Source organism: Vicia villosa, linkage group LG4 (assembly GCF_029867415.1).
Source record: "Vicia villosa cultivar HV-30 ecotype Madison, WI linkage group LG4, Vvil1.0, whole genome shotgun sequence".
NCBI classification, from domain to species: Eukaryota; Viridiplantae; Streptophyta; class Magnoliopsida; order Fabales; family Fabaceae; genus Vicia; species Vicia villosa.
Window position 1 is genome coordinate 57,567,768 of NC_081183.1, and position 21,105 is coordinate 57,588,872.

The following is a 21,105-nucleotide window of genomic DNA, read 5'->3' on the forward strand; positions in this document are numbered from 1 at the left end:
TGCATCAAAAGTCTGTTCTCTCGTAATTTTCGTAAGAGGATTGCTATGGTTACACCCAAAAGTTAACACCTAATAGTTATACCGTAAAAAATACTGCCCTGATTTCATTTATTTGTTTGTGTCAGTACAATAAAAAATAATGATTAAATATTTTAAAAAACAATAGGTAGTATTATACGGAGTTGGTGTTACAATTAGTGTACCAATAACACTTCTCTTTCCGTAATCATCACCATTTTTAGTTCAAAAATATGATTTTTAGATTTTTTTTTCTTTCCGAATGATCTATAGTAAAGGAATAATTTTGAGAGTGCTGGATTCAATTTCAAAACTCGTCAAGTATGATTTATTTAGGGGACCGGAATATGTGGGCTATTGAGGGTGTCCATATGGGCTAAGTATTATTTTCCGTCCAAGGTCGCTTCTTCTTCAACCTTACGTCTTGGTTACTGCATCCACCGTTGTTTTCACTCTCACATCTCCAATACTAATTAATTCTCCGTTTCACATCCTATCACCTCTGTGCCCTCAATCCATGGCGCTACCAACAGCTCTTCACCAAATGCAATCCCTTTTTCTTCATAACAACAATCACCCCCAACTCTCTGTTTCACAAACTCGTCCATTTCGTTCCAATTTCTTCTTTCAAAGGAAGTTATCATTGGCGGTACCCAGGATGCCAAGGAAAGAAACGGTTATTGTGTTTGCGACAACAGCGGAAAAGAAGCGGTATCCCGGTGAGGCGAAGGGGTTTGTGGAGGAGATGAGGTTTGTGGCTATGAGGTTACACACGAAGGACCAGGCAAAGGAAGGTGAGAAAGAAGTTGAAAAGCCTGAAGAGAGAGCCGTCACTAAGTGGGAACCTACTGTTGATGGATACTTGAAGTTCCTTGTTGATAGCAAGCTTGTTTACGATACACTCGATAAGATTGTTCAAGATGCTGCTTATCCTTATTGTAAATTTCTTTATCTCTTATAATTTTCTATTTCTCTTTTTTATTATAGTAATTTTGATTTCATGTGTTTATGGCTTATCCTTATAGACCCTATTTAATCACGGTTTAACTCTGACAAATATTTTAAGAGGCTTTACTTAACGGTGACAAATTTTAGACCATCCGTGGTAGTCTGCCTTGCACGTTTACCTTTGATATATGGTGACCCTGGTGTATTTAGAAGGGAGAATAGTGATTAGAATTAGATTATTTGGATTTAGATTAGACAAAATCAATGGTTCATATTGACATATTCTAACTATGACTTGTGCTTTTATTACATTTGCAAAGGATTCTTAAATCTTGTTTATCATATGATCTTTGAGAATGTTTCTTCTTCGTCCCGGCGCTTAATTCTCCCATCTCAAATTCAAATCAGTAATAGGAACTTTGTAAGATGAAAATGTCATTTTGTTTCTTTTTTTTCCTACTGTTTTTTATATAGTTGGATTTGCAGCAAAGATTCAATTTGCAGCATTTTGATTATCTCTGAGGCTTTGTTTGGGATTGGATTAATACAAAACAACTATAAAACTGTTGGATGTTATTCTTTCTTTAGGTGTATCGTTAAGCTTTTTGATGTTTAGCTCTTGTTATTAGTCCACATTGATTTATTTTCTGAGTGTTTCTTGTTGTCATATGTGTTTATTTGTTACTACTTCAACATATCTCTCAGAGGTTTTGAGTTAGCATTACTAATGTTCTCAGCTAATTTGATAATCTAATTGGCTGGTGGTTGTGTTTGGCGTGCAGATGCTGAATTCAAAAATACTGGTTTGGAGAGGTCAGCAAGTTTGGACAAAGATTTGGAGTGGTTCAAGGAGCAAGGTTATACCATTCCTGAACCTTCATTTCCTGGTCTTAGCTATGCCCAGTATCTTACAGATTTGTCTCAGAACGACCCTCAGGCTTTCATTTGTCACTTTTACAACATCTACTTTGCACATTCAGCTGGCGGTCGAATGATTGGGAAGAAGGTAACCGTTTGCACAAATGCTAAAAGTGCTTATATCATGTTTGAGTATCACATTGATTATATTTACTACATCTTTAGCTCTGTATTTTTTGCGGGCCATTACTTGAATTTCATTTCATGATTAACGTTATGACATTTTATAAAGCAATATTTTCATTTTTCATGATAAAGTGGGAATGTCGTGACATTCTTGTACATACTCTATGCTTCATATTTGTCAGTATCAAATACTGTGTTTGGTGGTGGTACAATTGGCATGCTAAATGTACCACCACCAAACACAGTATTTGATACTGACAGATATGAAGCATAGAGTATGTACAAGAATGTCACGACATTCCCACTTTATCATGAAAAATGAACTTTTCAGTCCAAAGCAGTTTCTGAAGCATGATTGAATTGGCATGATTGAAGCATTAACATAAATTTTTGCATAGTTTGGCTTAAAAGGGGCAGTGTAAGCAGGCCCTCCTTGCCCGCCCTTATTTTTTTACAAGGTGGATCAAGATTTTAAACCCGCACCATTAACTTTGCCCGCCCCCGCTCCACCCTGTGTTTTGCGGGGCGGACATGCCCGTTTGCCACCCTTGATTTTGATTAAAACCTGTTTAGAAATTTCAACTGCAGAACAGCTGAATCCAGAAATGCAATTGAGTAAAATATTTTCTAATATTAGTCTCCATTTAACCAAAAAACGTTAAACAGAAATAACTAATTACAAGCTTTAGGCATAAGTAGGGTCTTTTGCTACTTTTGGGTAGATATGTAAAGTTTCATCATCAGTACTGCACGCACTATAGATCCTCTTTATATTAGTATGAAGTAAGATTCAGTATATATGCATTGGATGTTTTCAGTCATTTTCACCTGATGCGACAAAAACTAATAATAATTGTTGCCTATGCATTTGATATCCTTATTTTTTTTACTTTTAACAGATTGCTAGTCAGTTACTTAACAACCATGGTCTGGAGTTCTATAAATGGGATGGTGACCTTTCACAGTTGTTGCAGAACGTTAGAGACAAACTGAATAAAGTTGCTGAAGTATATTTTCTTGAAAACTTTTAATCATTTGCATATTATAAGTTTATTTCTAATAATGCTTCATGTATTGACCGCAAAGAGTAACATGATAGCTTTCAAATTTTCAGTTATGGTTATGAATATAACTTGGGTAATTTTTGTTGTTTCTTTTTAGGAATGGACTCGAGAAGAGAAGAATCATTGTCTGGAAGAAACAGAGAAGTCATTCAAGTTATCAGGAGAGATTCTGCGTCTAATACTATCGTGATAATCTGGCCCCAACTATATGTAATTATGTGTGTTGAAGTTTATGGCGGAAGCCAATGCCAATAACATTGTTGTTTCATCATATGTATATATAAAAAAAATGTAGATGTATATTTAATTTTCAATTCACGAAGGAATAATAGAACTTACAACTTACGTTATTGAAATGAAGCACCATTTTGTTGTTTTACCTTTTCTATAAAGAGGTTCTTAAAAGTTTTTAGTTTCTTTGAGAACATTTGAAAGTGGGTTACCTTGATGGATACATTGATCACTTCAATTTCTTTGTGAAAACACCACCTAAGCACCATTTTGTTGTTTTACCTTTTCCATAAAGAGGTTCTTAAAAGTTTTTAGTTTCTTTGAGAACATTTGAAAGTGGGTTACCTTGATGGATACATTGATCACTTCAATTTCTTTGTGAAAACACCACCTTGGTCCAATTGCAAACCGTTTATCCAAATGTCCATATTCTAAATCCATTTTAATTATTCAATCAACCAAAACTATTCATTGTGTCATACTCTAATTTTTTACTCTAAGATCATACATCATTTGCATGTCAATCGTCAATCAAGATCACAATCTTGAGATTTCATTTTTTGGTGTTATGCTCACTTCGTCTCTGAGGGGAACCATCAAGCGCCCATGTTTGTTTAATTTGTTTTATACTAACCAAAATCCAAAAATATACATTTTGTTTCTTTTGTTTGTGTTTTACAGGTAAGAGATCGAGCAAGAACCAAAGCAGTTCAAAAAAGAAATTTTTTTGAAAATTTTGCTGAGGAAATTGATTTATCCATATGGGAAATCGATTTCCATGGACGAAATTTGAAGAAAAAAAAAGGGAAACATGACATCATTTTGGCACCAATCACATTTCCTTGATTATTCATTGTCATTACCAATATTCCACATCATTTCCATATTTAATTTCCTTCATTAACCCCATTTTAACACCATTTTTACCAATTAAATTCAAATTAATCTCCAAGAGACAATTACCAATTTGCCACTACCCTCCCTTCCAGTTCTATAAATAGAGGTCTTCTCTCATTCATTTCTCAAGCTTAGAAAGCCAAAAAAACTCTTGCAATTTCTCTTCTCATTCTCTCCCAAATCACTCAAAGCTCTTCTTCCATAAAAAGTTAGTGAGATTCACATTGAATCTCACTAATCTTTGAGCTAAACCTCCATCCAAACACTCTTTCTTCATGAATTTTTGGTAGATCAAAGCATTTGGTAGTTGTTATTGAAGTTGATTCAAAGTTTATGCAAGAATTGGTAAATTCCTAGATCCATATCCATTCTTCAAGATGTGATCCTTTTTTGATTATGTGTGTTACATCTATGGTGTTATTTGAATGTTATTTGATGGTGAATTGATGAAAATTTCGTGCACATTGGTATCCAATATCATAAGGTGTTTGTTGATATATTTAACCAAGGTTTTGTGCTTCTAATGCTGTTTTTTTTAAAACTGCGCTCAGGAAATCAATTTCCTACATAGGTAAATCAATTTCCACACTCTGTTTGCGCTAGATTTGAAAAACTGCACTCAGGAAATCAATTTCCTGCAGGTAGAATGTGTTGTTTTGCCTTTTTTAACTTATTTTTGGTTATAATTCCTCTCTTACTCCATTTTTTTATATTTTCTTTGAATTACAAGTTTAGAGGTCTAATTCCTCTTCAAAGTCAATGGACTTAGGGCGTTGATGGGATGAGAATCCTAATCCGCAACATTAAGTGATTGAACTTGAAGATGGAAGGAACCTTTGAATGTGATTCCATCTTTTATTTCTTTTATTTTGGTCGATGAAAATATTTGATATCATTGGAATTATTTTGGATTCTTGATGAAGATGAGACCGCTACCTATTTTGTTTTCGTGTGGTATTGCTTTCGGAGAACGATCTACATATCGTTTCTCTCGCATGCATTAGCCCAAAAATTGTTGACCGGCCTCGTTGTAGGGTAACTTCTATATAAGTTACTTTGTGATATGCTTAACATGGCGCAACATTCATTGTCTCGAATTGAAAAAAGATCAAATATGGCAGAGATTGTATGCGGTTGGTTTAAGACTTATGGAAGTTTATCGTGTAGTCGTTATGATTCTATCAAGCTTCTGATGAACTTTCATTGAATTTAAACCTGAGGTCATCATTCACTCACCATCGATCTTTATTACTAACACCGATGATATACTTGACAAGTTTCAAGATGGTCATCTTGCTAACAATTAACAATTGACTTTAATTTCTGCACTTTATTATATTGCTCTTTATATTTCTCGCTTTATGCTTCATTTTATCACTCATCATGTTTATGTTTCCGCTATTTTCCCTTTGTCCATTTGGACTTATGTTTATGTTTCCACTATTTTTCCTTTGTCCATTTGGACGTACGTTTATGTTTCCGCTATTTTCCCTTTGTCCATTTGGACGTATGTTTATGTTTCCGCCATTTTTCTTTTGTCCATTTGGACCATATTTTATTTTTGTGCTAAAACATTAATAAACAACTTAAAACGATAAGAAACACTTAAAGCTCGTTATGGACTATTGGTTACTATCCTGGGTATTTTAGAGACTTGGACCTTTTTGGACTTAGCACCTCTAGACCTTGTTATCCTGTTGTTATTCTGTCTGGAAGTTCTTGGAGTTTACTCCAAGGCATTGTGTTGTCTTTTGTTTGTGTATGCAGATATTTCCTCGAAAGCCCTTGATAGTTAATTCCAAGGCATTTTGATAAGGAATTCATCTGTACGCAGCCGTTACTCTGCCTGATTTTCGTCAAGATTTTATGATGTATTTCAAAGACTTGGTACAAGTGGTGCTAAAGGTATTAAGTTCATCTTGATCCCCAAGTGGTAATGCATTGGTTTAGTTTAGGTAGTCCAAAGGATAGGAAATCTACCTTGACTCTTAATGTCAAGTGTTGGCTTTTTATTTTAGTCAGATCGTTCTTTCCTTAAACTTTTATTTTATGCTCTAGAATAGTCCCTTCATCTCCTCCCCTTCTTAGATTTTCAAAATCTTCTCCGTTTTTCCAAAATCTTCTTATGTTTGCAAACTCTTTAAAAAATATCTTTTGCCCTTGGTGGTATTTCATTTAAAGTTTAGACACGATTAATTGTTGTAGTGAGTTGCGATACCCAACAGTTTTGATATTGATTGATATGATGGAATCTTTTCCACTTGAGAGAGCTAGTGGCGTAATTGTTGATTTTATCCAAGTTGGAGCCCTTCTTTCATTTGTTACGCAAAGAATCCATCTGTTCTCATGTTTAAGATCAATGGCTGAGTATTCTCTCCGACGATAAAGTGTTTATTCCTTTTAAAAATCGTCCCTTTTAAGTGGAACTACATTAGCTCTGGTTTCTCCATTACACCGAGGAGGTATGTAGGCACAAGATGTAATGTCTTTCTGAGCTTATTTTAAAAATCAAACAAACCTTTCCTTTCGCACACAATATCTTTTAATAAACACAGATTTTCAAAAAGGTTTCTGTGGAGTACCACAGATATGAGGGGTGCTTAAAACATTCCCCTTGTATAATAAACACCCGTACCTAAGATCTCTTTTTGTTTTAAAAACAACCTTTGGGTTTATTTGGGTCTTTTCCCATTTCCTTTGGAAACAATAAAGTGTGGTGGCGACTTTCACTGAAATAACGAGTTGAGTCAATCCAATGGCTTCAATCTCAAATTTTCTTGCCGCTACAAAAAAAGTGGCGACTCTGCTGGGGATTTCCGTAAGTGGGTTTAGCCTATTTTATTTATCTGTGTGTTTATGTTATTGCTTCCTGTTTGCTATTTCTTTTTGTATGTATCTTTATTTTCGTATATATATTCATCTTCTTATATGGGTGCTTGGGTGATACTTGTGTGAGATAAGTCCTATACCCGGACTTGAGTGTACATTAAGATAAGAGGTGGTATAGTCATTTTGGCTTATGTGGAGTTATTCCTTAATGAGTTGACTTGAGACCCACCACTCAGTTGAGAATGGCTTGGCTAAAAGTGATAGTGTTGAACAAGTCAGTCGTGAAAGCATTGATACTTTTGGTTGGGTCTGTAAAGCTAAGGACCTTAGAACACCTTAACCTATCTTAGCCTTTTAGGACGTAGTGCAGAGATTAGTTGGGTATAGACCTAATTGGTTGTCACGCGATACTACACTCGAGCGAATTTCTCTTGAGAATATTATTGGTAGGTGAGTAATTGCTTAGGCCGATAATATTCTAAAGATGGAATGCAGACCTCAGGAACTTTTTTAGAACCCGTTCTACAGGTACAAAAACACCTTAGTATGTAACACCCCTTACTAACCCCGCGGCAATTTAAAATAAATATTCAGAGTACATGAAATAAGGGTGCCACAATTCATAATAAACATACATCATTCAGTCATGTCATGCATTCACTAAGGTAATCATCATAAATTAAAGCGTTTCATGTTCACACAGCGGAAATTTATTAAAATGGACTAAGTTGAACATCTTTAAAACTTATCCTTCAAGACATCAAAACATAACTAGAGTCGTAAATCATAAACTCTAAACAATCGCGTCCCCAGTGTTACAACTATCAGAGCATGACACCTGACGCTAACTAAGACACTGACTCATGAGCTAGTCCTCGCCGAGTCGAACAGCCGCTATCCTCAATCTGAAAATGACAACATGTAAGGGTGAGTCTCATCATAATTAACAAATGTTATAAGGTTATAAAGCAATAACACATCACAATTGTATCATTCACCCAATTGTTTCATAAACAGACATTCAAAACAATCAAACAACAATCAACACATCATCAATATTTACAACACTGGAATGCATCCAATCATGTTATAAATTATGCATATGTATGAACTGACACTATGCATGTGGTACCAACATCATCAAATGGGAATAACCCATGACCGATCCAACATCGTTCAAGATACGGCCCTGCCAGCACAGATTCCACACAATGGGAATCATGCCCTTCACTGATCCAACACACCATTATGGATACAGTATCATCAATGAACATGAATGAATGCAACATATATAACATACTTATACCATCATCATCATCAATCATCAACATCATCATCATCATTCAAGTATGTTCATATATATTAACATCATTCAACACAATTCCATCATCATCATATACAAAACATACACATATTTGCACCAATCATCATATTCAATAAGAATAGCATACATGTATTTTCATCATTCTAAAAACCATTCAATCATCATCATATAGATTATCCTGTAAGGTTCGCTTAGCTCGAAACGGCACATCAAACGGACCAACAGTTAAAAAGTTATGCATCTTTGAACTTTTCAAAAATATTTCAAAAACCAACAGCACGCGGCGCCATCCTCAGTTCGCGGCGCGAACTGAGCGTCCCAAGAATTCCTTGGCTCCCTGCCAAGCTGTTCGCGGTGTAAACATCCACACGCGGCGCGAAGCGAGGAAAAGTTACGCCTTCGCGGCGCAAACACAGGTACGCGGCGCGACCTGAGCGTATCACAACTTCCTGGCACTCTGCCCACCTGTTCGCGGCGCCAACCCTATGTACGTGGCGCGAACCGGCGATTTCGGAAACCCCAACCTGCAGAAAACAGCATTCTATGCATTCCAAACACACCCAATTCATACCAGTACGAACCTAGAGAAATAGAATGCACAAAAAACACAATATACATCTCATAATACTCCAATTACACATCAATTGAGACCATAACAACGCATACATCATAGATTCAAACATAGAGATCAAACATCACACAATTGACTCAATCCCTAAATCTATCATATGACTCAATCGAACCGAATTCCACATCTATTCAGTACTATCAACCCCTAACCCGATAATAGATGATAATTAGACAAGTCCCCCCTTACCTTAGCCAAATTCTTGAATTGGTTCCTCTTCCTCTTTGGTTCTCCCTTTACGCTCTTCAGCTCCTCTTCTTACAACTTCTTGTTTTTTACGTTCTCACTCTTTCTCCTCTTGTTTTCCTTTATTTTATGAAAACATAAAATTAGAATGGGCTCTTACACAATTACACCCCCACTTTACTAATTCCACCGCATGGCCCAATAACTTAACATTTTATTATTTTCCACATAATTCAACAAAATGTTAATTTCCTATAATTAATTTAAAACTTGATTAAAATAATTAAATAAGAATTTTCGGGATGTTACAACTCTCCCCCACTAAATAGTTTTCGTCCTCGAAAACATACCTCAAGCAAATAGTTCCGGATAGGAATCTTTCATCTGGCTTTCCAACTCCCAGGTGACGTTTCCATCAGCTGGTCCTCCCCAAGCTACTCTGACTAAAGCTATTTCCTTGCCCCGCAATTGCTTCAGTCTTCTATCTTCAATCCTCACAGGTAACGTTTCAACCGTTAAGTTGTCTTTAACCTGCACATCATCCACTTGGATCACGTGGGACGGATCCGAAATGTATTTCTTCAATTGAGACACATGAAATACATCATGCAAGTTGGCAAGCATTGGCGGTAACGCAATACGATATGCCACTTCTCCCACTCTTTCTGAAATTTGGAATGGTCCAATAAAACGCGGAGTCAGCTTCTTTGACTTCAAAGCTCGACCAATACCCGTCATAGGAGTAACCTTCATAAACACATGATCTCCCTCTTGAAACTCAAGTGTCTTCCTCCTTTTATCATAATAACTCTTTTGACGACTCTGAGAAGCTTTCATCTTCTCTTGAATCATCTTAATCTTCTCTGTAGTCTGTTGTACAATTTCCGGTCCAATCACAGCACTCTCACCAGCTTCGTACCAACACAATGGAGTTCTACATCTCCTACCATACAATGCCTCAAACGGAGCCATACCTATACTCGAATGAAAACTGTTGTTGTAGGTAAACTCAATCAAAGGCAGATAACTATCCCAAGCACCTCCTTTTTCTAACACACAAGCACGTAACAAATCTTCTAACGACTGAATCGTCCTCTCAGTCAGTCCATCCGTCTGCGGATGATAAGCAGAACTCAGTCTCAGCTTAGTACCCAAAGCCTTTTGCAAACCTTCCCAGAACTTAGACGTAAATCTCGGATCTCTGTCTGACACGATACTCGAAGGGATACCATGTAGACTGACTATCCTCTCAATATATAATTGAGCCAGCTTTTCCATCGGATAATCCATTCTTACCGGTATGAAATGTGCAGACTTCGTCAATCTGTCCACCACAACCCAGATAGCTTCACAATTCTTAACAGTTCTTGGCAAACCCGAAACAAAATCCATCGATATGCTATCCCATTTCCACTCAGGAATAAACATCGGTTGCATAAATCCATATGGCTTCTGGTGTTCAACTTTTGTCTTCTGACAAGTCAAACACGAATACACAAACTCAGCAATTTCTTTCTTCATTCCAGGCCACCAAAATAACTTTCTCAAATCATGATACATCTTGGTAGCACCAGGATGAATACTTAATCCACTACGGTGTCCTTCTTCTAAAATATTTCTTCGGAGTTCAGCAACATCAGGAACACAAACTCTGTCTCCAAACCTCAGTATACCATTCTCGTCAACTCTGAATTCACCACTCTTGCCTTGGTTGATCAAAGTCAACTTGTCGACTAATTCGACATCAGCCTTCTGGCCCTCTCTGATCTCTTCAAGAATACCACTGGTCAGCTTCAGCATTCCCAACTTAACACTAGTAGGAGTACCTTCACATACCAAACTCAAGTCTCTGAATTGTTCAATCAAATCCAATTCCTTCACCATTAACTTAGACATATGCAAGGTCTTCCTACTTAAAGCATTAGCAACTACGTTTGCCTTACCCGGATGGTAATTCAAACTAAAATCATAGTCTTTAAGGAATTCCAACCACCTTCTCTGCCTCATATTCAGTTCTTTCTGGTCAAAGAGATATTTCAGACTCTTATGATCACTGAACACTTCAAATCTCGACCCATACAAATAATGTCGCCACAACTTCAAGACAAAAACCACCGCTGCCAACTCCAAATCATGAGTCGGATAATTCCTTTCATGCACTTTGAGTTGTCTCAACGCGTACGCGACCACTTGTTGGTTCTGCATCAGTACACCACCTAAACCTATCAACGAAGCATCACAATAAACCACAAATGATTCTGTCGGATTCGGCAAAATCAAAATAGGAGCACTAGTCAACCTCTTCTTCAGCTCTTGGAATCCTTCCTCGCATTTTACATCCCAAATAAAAGCCTGACCCTTTCTGGTTAATTTAGTTAACGGCAATGCTAACTTTGAAAATCCTTCAATGAACTTCCTGTAATATCCTGCAAGACCAAGAAAACTACGAATCTCTGACACTGACTTCGGCGCTTCCCACTGAGATACAACCTCTATCTTCGTAGGATCGACAGCAATACCATTCTTAGAAATTACATGTCCAAGAAAACTGACCTCTTTTAACCAAAACTCACACTTCGACAATATTGCAAAAAGTTGCTTCTCTTTTAACAACTCCAACACAATTCTGAGATGTTCCGCGTGTTCTTCCTCACTCTTAGAATATATTAGGATATCATCTATAAACACCACTACGAACTTATCGAGATAAGGATGAAATATCCTATTCATATACTCCATAAATACACCAGGTGCGTTAGTAACTCCAAACGGCATTACCGAATACTCATAATGTCCATACCTTGTTCTGAAAGCGGTCTTCTGAATATCATCGTCTTTCACACGAATCTGGTGATACCCAGACCTTAGATCAATTTTACTAAACACACATGCTCCAACTAGTTGATCCATCAAGTCATCAATCCTCGGCAAGGGATACCGATTCTTGATAGTAACCTTGTTCAGTTATCTGTAATCCACACACAACCTCATTGAACCCTCCTTCTTCTTCACTAGCAACACAGGTGCACCCCACGGAGAAACGCTAGGACGAATGAACTTCTTCTCAAGTAATTCTTCCAACTGCTTCTTCAGTTCAGTCAACTCAGACGGTGACATACGATACGGTGCCATCGACACTGGGCTAGTTCCCAGAATTAAATCAATAGAAAACTCCACTTCTCTTTCCGGTGGTAATTCATTCACATCCTCTGGAAAAACTTCTGGGAATTCACACACCACTGGTAGTTCGCTACTTACTACCCTTTCCTTCTAATTTGTCAATGCAAATAACATAAACACTGTTGCACCATCCTTGATAGCTTCATCCACTTGTCTAGCCGTCATCTCCAGATCATCAGAATGAATTTCTTCAGGAAAGATCACTGTCTTCAAAAAACAGTTGATGTGAACACGGTTAAATTCTAGCCAGTTCATCCCCAGGATCACATCGAGTTGTTTCAACGGAAGGCACACTAAGTCCATCCCGAATTCCTACCAAAAATATCAACCGGACAATTCAAGCATGCAGACGAAGTAGTTACTGACCCCGACGCAGGAGTATCAATAACCATACTTCCATTTATTTCAGATGTTTCCAAAATCAACCTCTTAGCACAATCCAAAGAAATAAAAGAATGAGTTGCTCCAGTATCAATAATCGCAACTAAAGGTGTGCCATGAATAAAACACGTACCTTTAATCAGTCTATCCTCCGGAGTGGTTTCTGATCCAGACAAAGCAAAGAACTTCCCTCCAGCTTGGTTCTTCTTCGGTTTAGGACACTGTGGGATAATGTGACCCTCTTCACCATAATTGTAACAAGTCACAATCTTCTTCTTACAATCAGCGGCAACATGACCCACTTCTTCACACTTGAAGCACTTCTTCGGATTCAGCTTGCACTCGTTCCTACGGTGCCCTACCTCACCACAGTTATAACACCTGACAAAAGCACTGGAGTCTCCCCCACTAGGCTTCTTCCAACCACCAGTCTTTGGATTACCTCTACCATATGGCTTAACCTTATCCATAGGCTTCTTCCCTTTCCTGTCAACTAACTCGCGAGAGTGAGATGACTTCAGCTTGAGATTATCTTCCTCGAAGATCCTACTACAGTCCACCAAGTCTACAAATCTTCGGATTCTCTGATATCTGATACCCTGCTTAATCTCATCACGGAGACCATTCTCGAACTTGACGCACTTCGAGAATTCACTAGCTTCATAGTTGTTGTAGTGAACGTAGTACTTTGCCAACTCAACGAACTTCGAAGCATACTCTGGTACTGTCATGCTACCTTGAACTAGCTCCAGAAATTCAATTTCCTTCCGACCTCTTGCGTCTTCAGGAAAGTACCTTCTCAAAAATTCTCTCTTGAACACAGCCCAAGAAATAGCCACACCATCAGCTTCCAGTTCAGTCCTGGTAGTCACCCACCAGTCGTCCGCTTCTTCAGACAACATGTGAGTACCATACCTCACCTTCAGATCCTCAGCACAATCGATGACTCTGGAGATTCTCTCGATCTCCTTAAGCCACTTCTGAGCACCTTCAGGATCATGCGTGCCCTTGAACAATGGAGGATTGTTCCTCTGAAAACTGTTCAGCTGCCTGTCAGCACCAATTGCAGCTCCATTGGCATTTCCTCCAAGCACACCAGCAATCATGCCCAGAGCCTCAGCGATAGCATCGTCGTTTCTTCCTCCTCTTCCAGCCATTGTTCTTCTTAAACCACAACCAATTTAATCAGAACAGAAGTATCGACCGTTAACTCTTACTAGTCGCATACACAGGAAACAAAACTGACACTAAGACTCTGGTCATAACGACCGACTATGCTCTGATACCACTATTGTAACACCCCTTACTAACCTCGCGGCAATTTAAAATAAATATTCAGAGTACATGAAATAAGGGTGCCACAATTCATAATAAACATACATCATTCAGTCATGTCATGCATTCACTGAGGTAATCATCATAAATTAAAGCGTTTCATGTTCACACAGCGGAAATTTATTAAAATGGACTAAGTTTAACATCTTTAAAACTTATACTTCAAGACATCAAAACATAACTAGAGTCGTAAATCATAAACTCTAAACAATCGCGTCCCCAGTGTTACAACTATCAGAGCATGACACCTGACGCTAACTAAGACACTGACTCATGAGCTAGTCCTCACCGAGTCGAACAGCCGCTATCCTCAATCTGAAAATGACAACATGTAAGGGTGAGTCTCATCATAATTAACAAATGTTATAAGGTTATAAAGCAATAACACATCACAGTTGTATCATTCACCCAATTGTTTCATAAACAGACATTCAAAACAATCAAACAACAATCAACACATCATCAACATTTACAACACTGGAATGCATCCAATCATGTTATAAATTATGCATATGTATGAACTGACACTATGCATGTGGTACCAACATCATCAAATGGGAATAACCCATGACCGATCCAACATCGTCCAAGATACGGCCCTGCCAACCCAGATTCCACACAATGGGAATCATGCCCTTCACTGATCCAACACACCCTTATGGATACAGTATCATCAATGAACATGAATGAATGCAACATATATAACATACTTATACCATCATCATCATCAATCATCAACATCATCATCATTCAAGTATGTTCATATATATTAACATCATTCAACACAATTCCATCATCATCATATACAAAACATACACATATTTGCACCAATCATCATATTCAATAAGAATAGCATACATGTATTTTCATCATTCTAAAAACCATTCAATCATCATCATATAGATTATCCTGTAAGGTTCGCTTAGCTCGAAACGGCACATCAAACGGACCAATAGTTAAAAAGTTATGCATCTTTGAACTTTTCAAAAATATTTCAAAAACCAACAGCACGCGGCGCCATCCGCAGTTCGCAGCGTGAACTGAGTGTCCCAAGAATTCCTTGGCTCCCTGCCATGCTGTTCGCGGCGCAAACATCCACACGCGGCGCGAAGCGAGGAAAAGTTACGCCTTCGCGGCGCGAACACAGCTACGCGGCGCGACCTGAGCGTATCACAACTTCCTGGCACTCTGCCCACCTGTTCGCGGCGCCAACCCTATGTACGCGGCGCGAACCGGCGATTTCGGAAACCCCAACCTGCAGAAAACAGCATTCTATGCATTCCAAACACACCCAATTCATACCAGTACGAACCTAGAGAAATATAATGCACAATCAACACAATATACATCTCATAATACTCCAATTACACATCAATTGAGACCATAACAACGCATACGTCATAGATTCAAACATAGAGATCAAACATCACACAATTGACTCAATCCCTAAACCTATCATATGACTCAATCGAACCGAATTCCACATCTATTCAGTACTATCAACCCCTAACCCGATAATAGATGATAATTAGACAAGTCCCCCCTTACCTTAGCCAAATTCTTGAATTGGTTCCTCTTCCTCTTTGGTTCTCCCTTTACGCTCTTCAGCTCCTCTTCTCACAACTTCTTGTTTTTCACGTTCTCACTCTTTCTCCTCTTGTTTTCCTTTATTTTATGAAAACATAAAATTAGAATGGGCTCTTACACAATTACACCCCCACTTTACTAATTCCACCGCATGGCCCAATAACTTAACATTTTATTATTTTCCACATAATTCAACAAAATGTTAATTTCCTATAATTAATTTAAAACTTGATTAAATTAATTAAATAAGAATTTTCGGGATGTTACATAGTACATGCCTCGTGGTTGGGTAGACCAATGGCTTCATGCTCGTGACGTCGAACCTTTGAACCTTGTTTGTGTGACCTGGTGTGATCTTGATTGTGATTGATGCATAAACCATGCATTCATGCATTCATGCATTCATGCATTCATGAAACTCTTTTCGCTTGATTTTCAAGGAACTCAAAGGTCTTTCTTTGTAAACATCATAAGTTTCATCAAACTCAATGGATCTTGGGTGTTGATGGGGTGAAAACCCAAATCATAACTTGATCAATGCTTTGATCCAATCTAGGATTTACTTCCTTCAAGCTTTGATGTTTACAATTTAATAACTTGAATTCCTTGAAAATCAAATAAAAAAACCAACAATTACATCATTTGCATACTTCATGCATACATCCAGGTTATCCAGAAAACTTATTCTCATCTGTCTCCATCTTCAGAGTTGTCTGTGTACCGTCAAGCTGATTCCTCCACACAAGTACGGAACTAGAGCCAACGTCAGATTAAGAATGGAATATCAACTTTTCCAAAAAGAATGGAATATCAAGAGCAACACAATGCAGAGGTCAGAATGAAAAATCGATGAGTTGAAGCTAGGCATGACTAAGCTTACTGAAATGCTACAAGTTCTGATCGCTTGAGAAGAGCCACCTCAAAAGACTGCCATCGCTGAAGTCACATGTGTTGTTGTTGACCCTCAACCTACTCAACAACCACCTTCTACTTGGCCTGAATTTGGTTTTCCACCAAATTACACACCTCCTTATGAGAAGACTCCTGGTATTGGTCAATCTTCACAAATTGTGGTTGGTCAATCTCCAAATCCAATGTTTCGTGCTCCTATCTTCACTGAATCTCAACCCATTATGCACACTATTGCTCAGCCTGCCTATGTGAACCCTTTGTTTGAACATCAAGTTGCCCGTTCCCAGAATGGAATTCAAGGAGATGCTGGAGATATTGAAGATGTCAAAGAACCATATCAGACTTTGGAAAAGCGATTGAGAGCCATGGAAGGCAATGATTACTTTGGTGTTGTTGTGAAAACTTGTGTTTAGTTTCTGATGTTGTCATGCCTGCCAAATTCAAGACTCCTGAGTTTGAGAAGTATAAAGGAAACAATTTTCCAAGAAGCCATTTGACCATGTACTACCGCAAGATGGCTGCTTATACCAAGAATGACAAACTTCTTATCCATTGCTTTCAAGATAGTTCGAGTGGCACTTATTTAAAATAGTATATGGGACTTGAGAGGAATCACATTCTTGTGGATGTCTCTGTTGATTTATCTTCCTTTCCAAATGCATTCATGTTTTACCCTTGAGTGTCTTTGATGTGGGTTCCAGTTTCATCCATCACTTCTTGTGTGTGTCTCTGTCGATTTATCTTCCTTTCCAAATTCATTAATGTTTTACCCTTGAGTGTCTTTGATGTGGGTTCCGTTTTCATCCGTCACTTCTTGTGGGTCTCTCTGTCGATTTATCTTCCTTTCCAAATTTGTTCCCGTTTTATTCTTGAATGATTTTAGATGTGGTTTCTAGATATTTTGCTGTGTGAACATCTCTGTTGATTCTATGCCCAGAGTTACTTTCATGTTTTATTCTTGAAAGCTTCTGTTGATTGTCTCTTTCTTCTGTGAAGTCCAATTTTATTCCTGGATGACGCATATATTTTCCCCAGCCGTTTCTTTTAGTTGAGTCTATTACTCATTCCTTTTGTTTGTTTCCCATGTGGAGGTCTATCTTGCTTTTCCAAGTTTCTCCATCAATAGTTTGTCTCTCGTGGCGCTATATTCCCCACAGAGATTCGAGTATGTCTCATATCATATCATACAAAAAAACAAAAAAAAGAGTTCATGCATTCATAGCATAACATATCATTGCATCAAGGGGCGAAATTTAGGTTTTTTTAAGTATTTAATTACCTTCTGCCACTGATATCTTGATGACTAAGTCATTCAAGCTACCTGGCTAAAGATACTTAAATAGGGGCATCTGTTGTACCCTAAATTTTGCCCCGACTTTTTATCTGCATCATTTACATTTAGTATTCTTATTTTATCTCAAAAAATTGAAAAAAAATATGCATAGGATTGTTCAGTTATGACTTTATCATTTTTATTCAAAATTCAAAAAAATATGTATATGTTCATGCATTTTATTTATTTTAATTAAACTTTTATTTAAGTATTAATTTGAATTCAATTTAATTTTTAGATTGAATTTTGCTAATGTTTAAACCAAATATATTTTGTATTGTTCTAATTTTTTAGGTAAAAAGTGAAGTCCATTTGGTTCAAGAAAGATGCAGGCCCAAATAACATTTTTGTTTGATCCAATAATCCAAGACAAGTTCAAATTGAGAACTGAGACCCCACTTGAGCCAACATTACACGGTTCACACATTTTCTGCAGCAAATATTACATCATCACTTTTACATTTTCACTACAGACAAAAATTACAGCCAACTTTCATACATTCTCCTCACGCGTTTGCTTCCTTCTCCACAAAATCATCTTCTTCTAACTGATTTGGTTACATCTTATCCTCTCTTCATACCTTAATTCCCTGTCTTACCCTCACCATTTCTTGCCTATATATACAGTATTCATATCACAGAAAAAGGAAAAAAATATACCGTAAGGCTACCAAATTCATATCAGATGCTTCCTCCAAAATTCATACCAAACTGAGTTTGCATAAACCTCATCCACCACATATCAGAACTGAACCATGTTTCACCATCTCATAACCTCCATTCACTTGTCTAATTCATTCTACTCATCACAAACTACACCCAACACCTTCATCATCACAACTGAAACATGTAAAACATACATCACCTTCATAAATCGCACCTGCAAATCGTTTCAGCAAACCACAATCCGATCCATATCATCAGCTCATCAGTATCAACATTGCAGAACCAATCCACGACATCATCGCTCAGCACAACTCGAAGTATTGATTCAACTGGATCATAAATCAACCGTACTCACATGCACACTTGCACAGCTTGATCTTTGGTTTTCTTACAAATGACCTACTCGATTAATCGTTCTAGTTAATCGTTTAGAGTCTAGTCTTTGGCTAGTTCACGTACACTCTTATTTTACCCCTTTCATGTTCATCCCTCTATGCTTAAACTTTTATGCTTGTTTGTATGGATTTTACCTGTATGAGCTTGTATATTTTCATTTAATTCTTCCATCTTCTTTTTAAATAAAATGTTCACCCTCGCATTACTTGGTCCATATACCAAGCCCCCAACCAACTTTTTTTAAGCCGATTGCTTCGTGCATCGCCATCGATCTGTTTTCAAAACTCTTTTTCATAACAAAACCTTGACTTTTTGTCGAGTGATTTCTTTAAACTCTTTTGTTCACTTGCACTCTTTTTTCCTTTAAAACTATTTTTCAATAAAACCTTTTTCAAAACTTTTGAGCAGAACTAGAAAGGCTTTGGCTTCTTCATTGCACTGAGGAGGTATGTAGGCAAAAGATATTATGTTTTGTTGAGCAAACTTTTGTAAATAACTTTTCTTTTTTCACTTATTTCTTTTTTAGCAAACAAAGATGGTTTTAACATAACACAGATTTTCAAAAGGTTCCTGTGGAGTATCACAGATGTGAGAGGTTGTAATACGGTGAACTGACTTTTATCGAAATGTCGCGGTTAAGCAAGAGTCGCCACCGACTTTTATTTTATCCAAATTAATTAGAAAGGCTAAAAGAACAAGAAAAACCTTTTAAATAAAAATAGGGTTCGGGGGGTAATTATGCAAAGGGAAGGTGTAAGGCACCCTTTGCATCCATGGTTTTCCATGGGCTCTTAATTGCTTTGCTCGTTTTTTTTGAAAAGAAATGTAGAAGAAAAAGAATAGGGACTTTAGCTCGTAAATGAGCGTAGCCCTTTTGAAGGATTATGAGAAAGAATATAAAAATTTTAGAGCAAGGCAAAGCAATTAGGGGCAATTACCTTAAACTTAGATGATAGGTTTCTTTTAGCCTTTCAGGGTGAAAGGGTATATCCTTGCCATAAGAGGGCAGGAAGCCTTTCGTTTGGAGGTTGACGGGTCATCGCATTATCATTCGCCATAAGACTGTCTCATGCCATAGAGAGGCAGGTAGTCTAAGGAAAGGGTCAGAATAGCCTTTGGTAGGCAACCAGAGGATACCTCAACCTTTTCCGTAGGCAACTTCCGAGGGTCGAGGTCATATTAGCATATCGAAGGCAGCATCATTAGGGACTTATGACCTTTATTTGTATCGAGGCAGCATGGCTGAGGTATCCTCGTATTCGAGGGACATGGCTATTCTGTAAAGAACACAAGGCAACAGGCAACAAGGCAACAGGCAACAAGGCAACAGAGAGGTTACCCCAAAAGTGTGCGTGTGTGCACCAATCATGTGATTATATTCAGAAAATTATCTTATAATTAATTATCTAAATTCATTAGAGGCTTGCACTCCCTAGGATTACTAACCAGCGGAGGAGAGGGGAATTGAAACCAGTGGGATATAATTAATAAGCAGAAAGCATTATAGTTTAGGGTTTAGGGTTACCGATACTCGTAACTTTGACAATTGACAAACCCTGAAGATTGGAAAAGAAAGAATAAACAAAGAAGGGTGAGTGCCTTATCGGTTCGGAGGCAAACGAAATTAACCCTAAAATAAGAAGGTAAAGAGAAATTAAAATAATAAGATATATAAACAAAGGTACTTAGCTCTGATTTGATCTGATATGGTTGGCGGGAAGCCCTCGTGGTTAACCCTGAAAAATGGCAAAGCAAAGGCAAAAATTGAATGTGAGTGTATGCATAGTTCAAAAAAGATTAAAAGGGTAAACCCTAAAAAAGGGGAACCAAAATAGACTTTCAGAATGAATAAGGCACTTAGCTTTGTGAAGGGCATGGCGCGTAGTTGGAAGGCGTTTTGAAAAATCAACCCTGAAAAGGCACAGAAAAAGAAAGATTTCAGTGTATGGCATGATCCTCGTAAACCCTGATTAGGGTACGAATTAAATAAAAAAAACCGCGAGCGATTTAATTAATTATTGGTCTCGCGACCTAATTAATTAAATCGGGATAAGAAAATTAAATCGAGTGTAAAAATATTTTTTATGAATTTTTATGAATTAAATAGCATATTTTGAATTATGAAAGAAATTATTTAATTAAAATA

The 21,105-nt window shown here is 37.5% G+C and overlaps 1 protein-coding gene across 1 annotated transcript; it reads left to right on the plus strand.

The window, feature by feature from the left end:
- Window positions 1-220: 220 nt before the first annotated feature.
- Window positions 221-3,424, plus strand: LOC131599180 (heme oxygenase 1, chloroplastic-like). The gene is made up of 4 exons (XM_058871623.1): window positions 221-956; window positions 1,749-1,972; window positions 2,910-3,017; window positions 3,172-3,424. The coding sequence occupies exons 1-4, from the start codon at window positions 536-538 to the stop codon at window positions 3,262-3,264; spliced, it is 846 nt and encodes a 281-aa protein (XP_058727606.1). The 5' UTR covers window positions 221-535; the 3' UTR covers window positions 3,265-3,424.
- Window positions 3,425-21,105: the final 17,681 nt, after the last annotated feature.

Bases quoted from the DNA above. Each gene is read 5' to 3' on its own strand.
- LOC131599180 (XM_058871623.1), top strand. From the start codon at position 536: ATGGCGCTACCAACAGCTCTTCACCAAATGCAATCCCTTTTTCTTCAT. The intron at 957-1,748 runs GTAAATTTCTTT...TTTGGCGTGCAG, and splicing joins AGATGCTGCTTATCCTTATT to ATGCTGAATTCAAAAATACT. The intron at 3,018-3,171 runs GTATATTTTCTT...GTTTCTTTTTAG, and splicing joins AACTGAATAAAGTTGCTGAA to GAATGGACTCGAGAAGAGAA.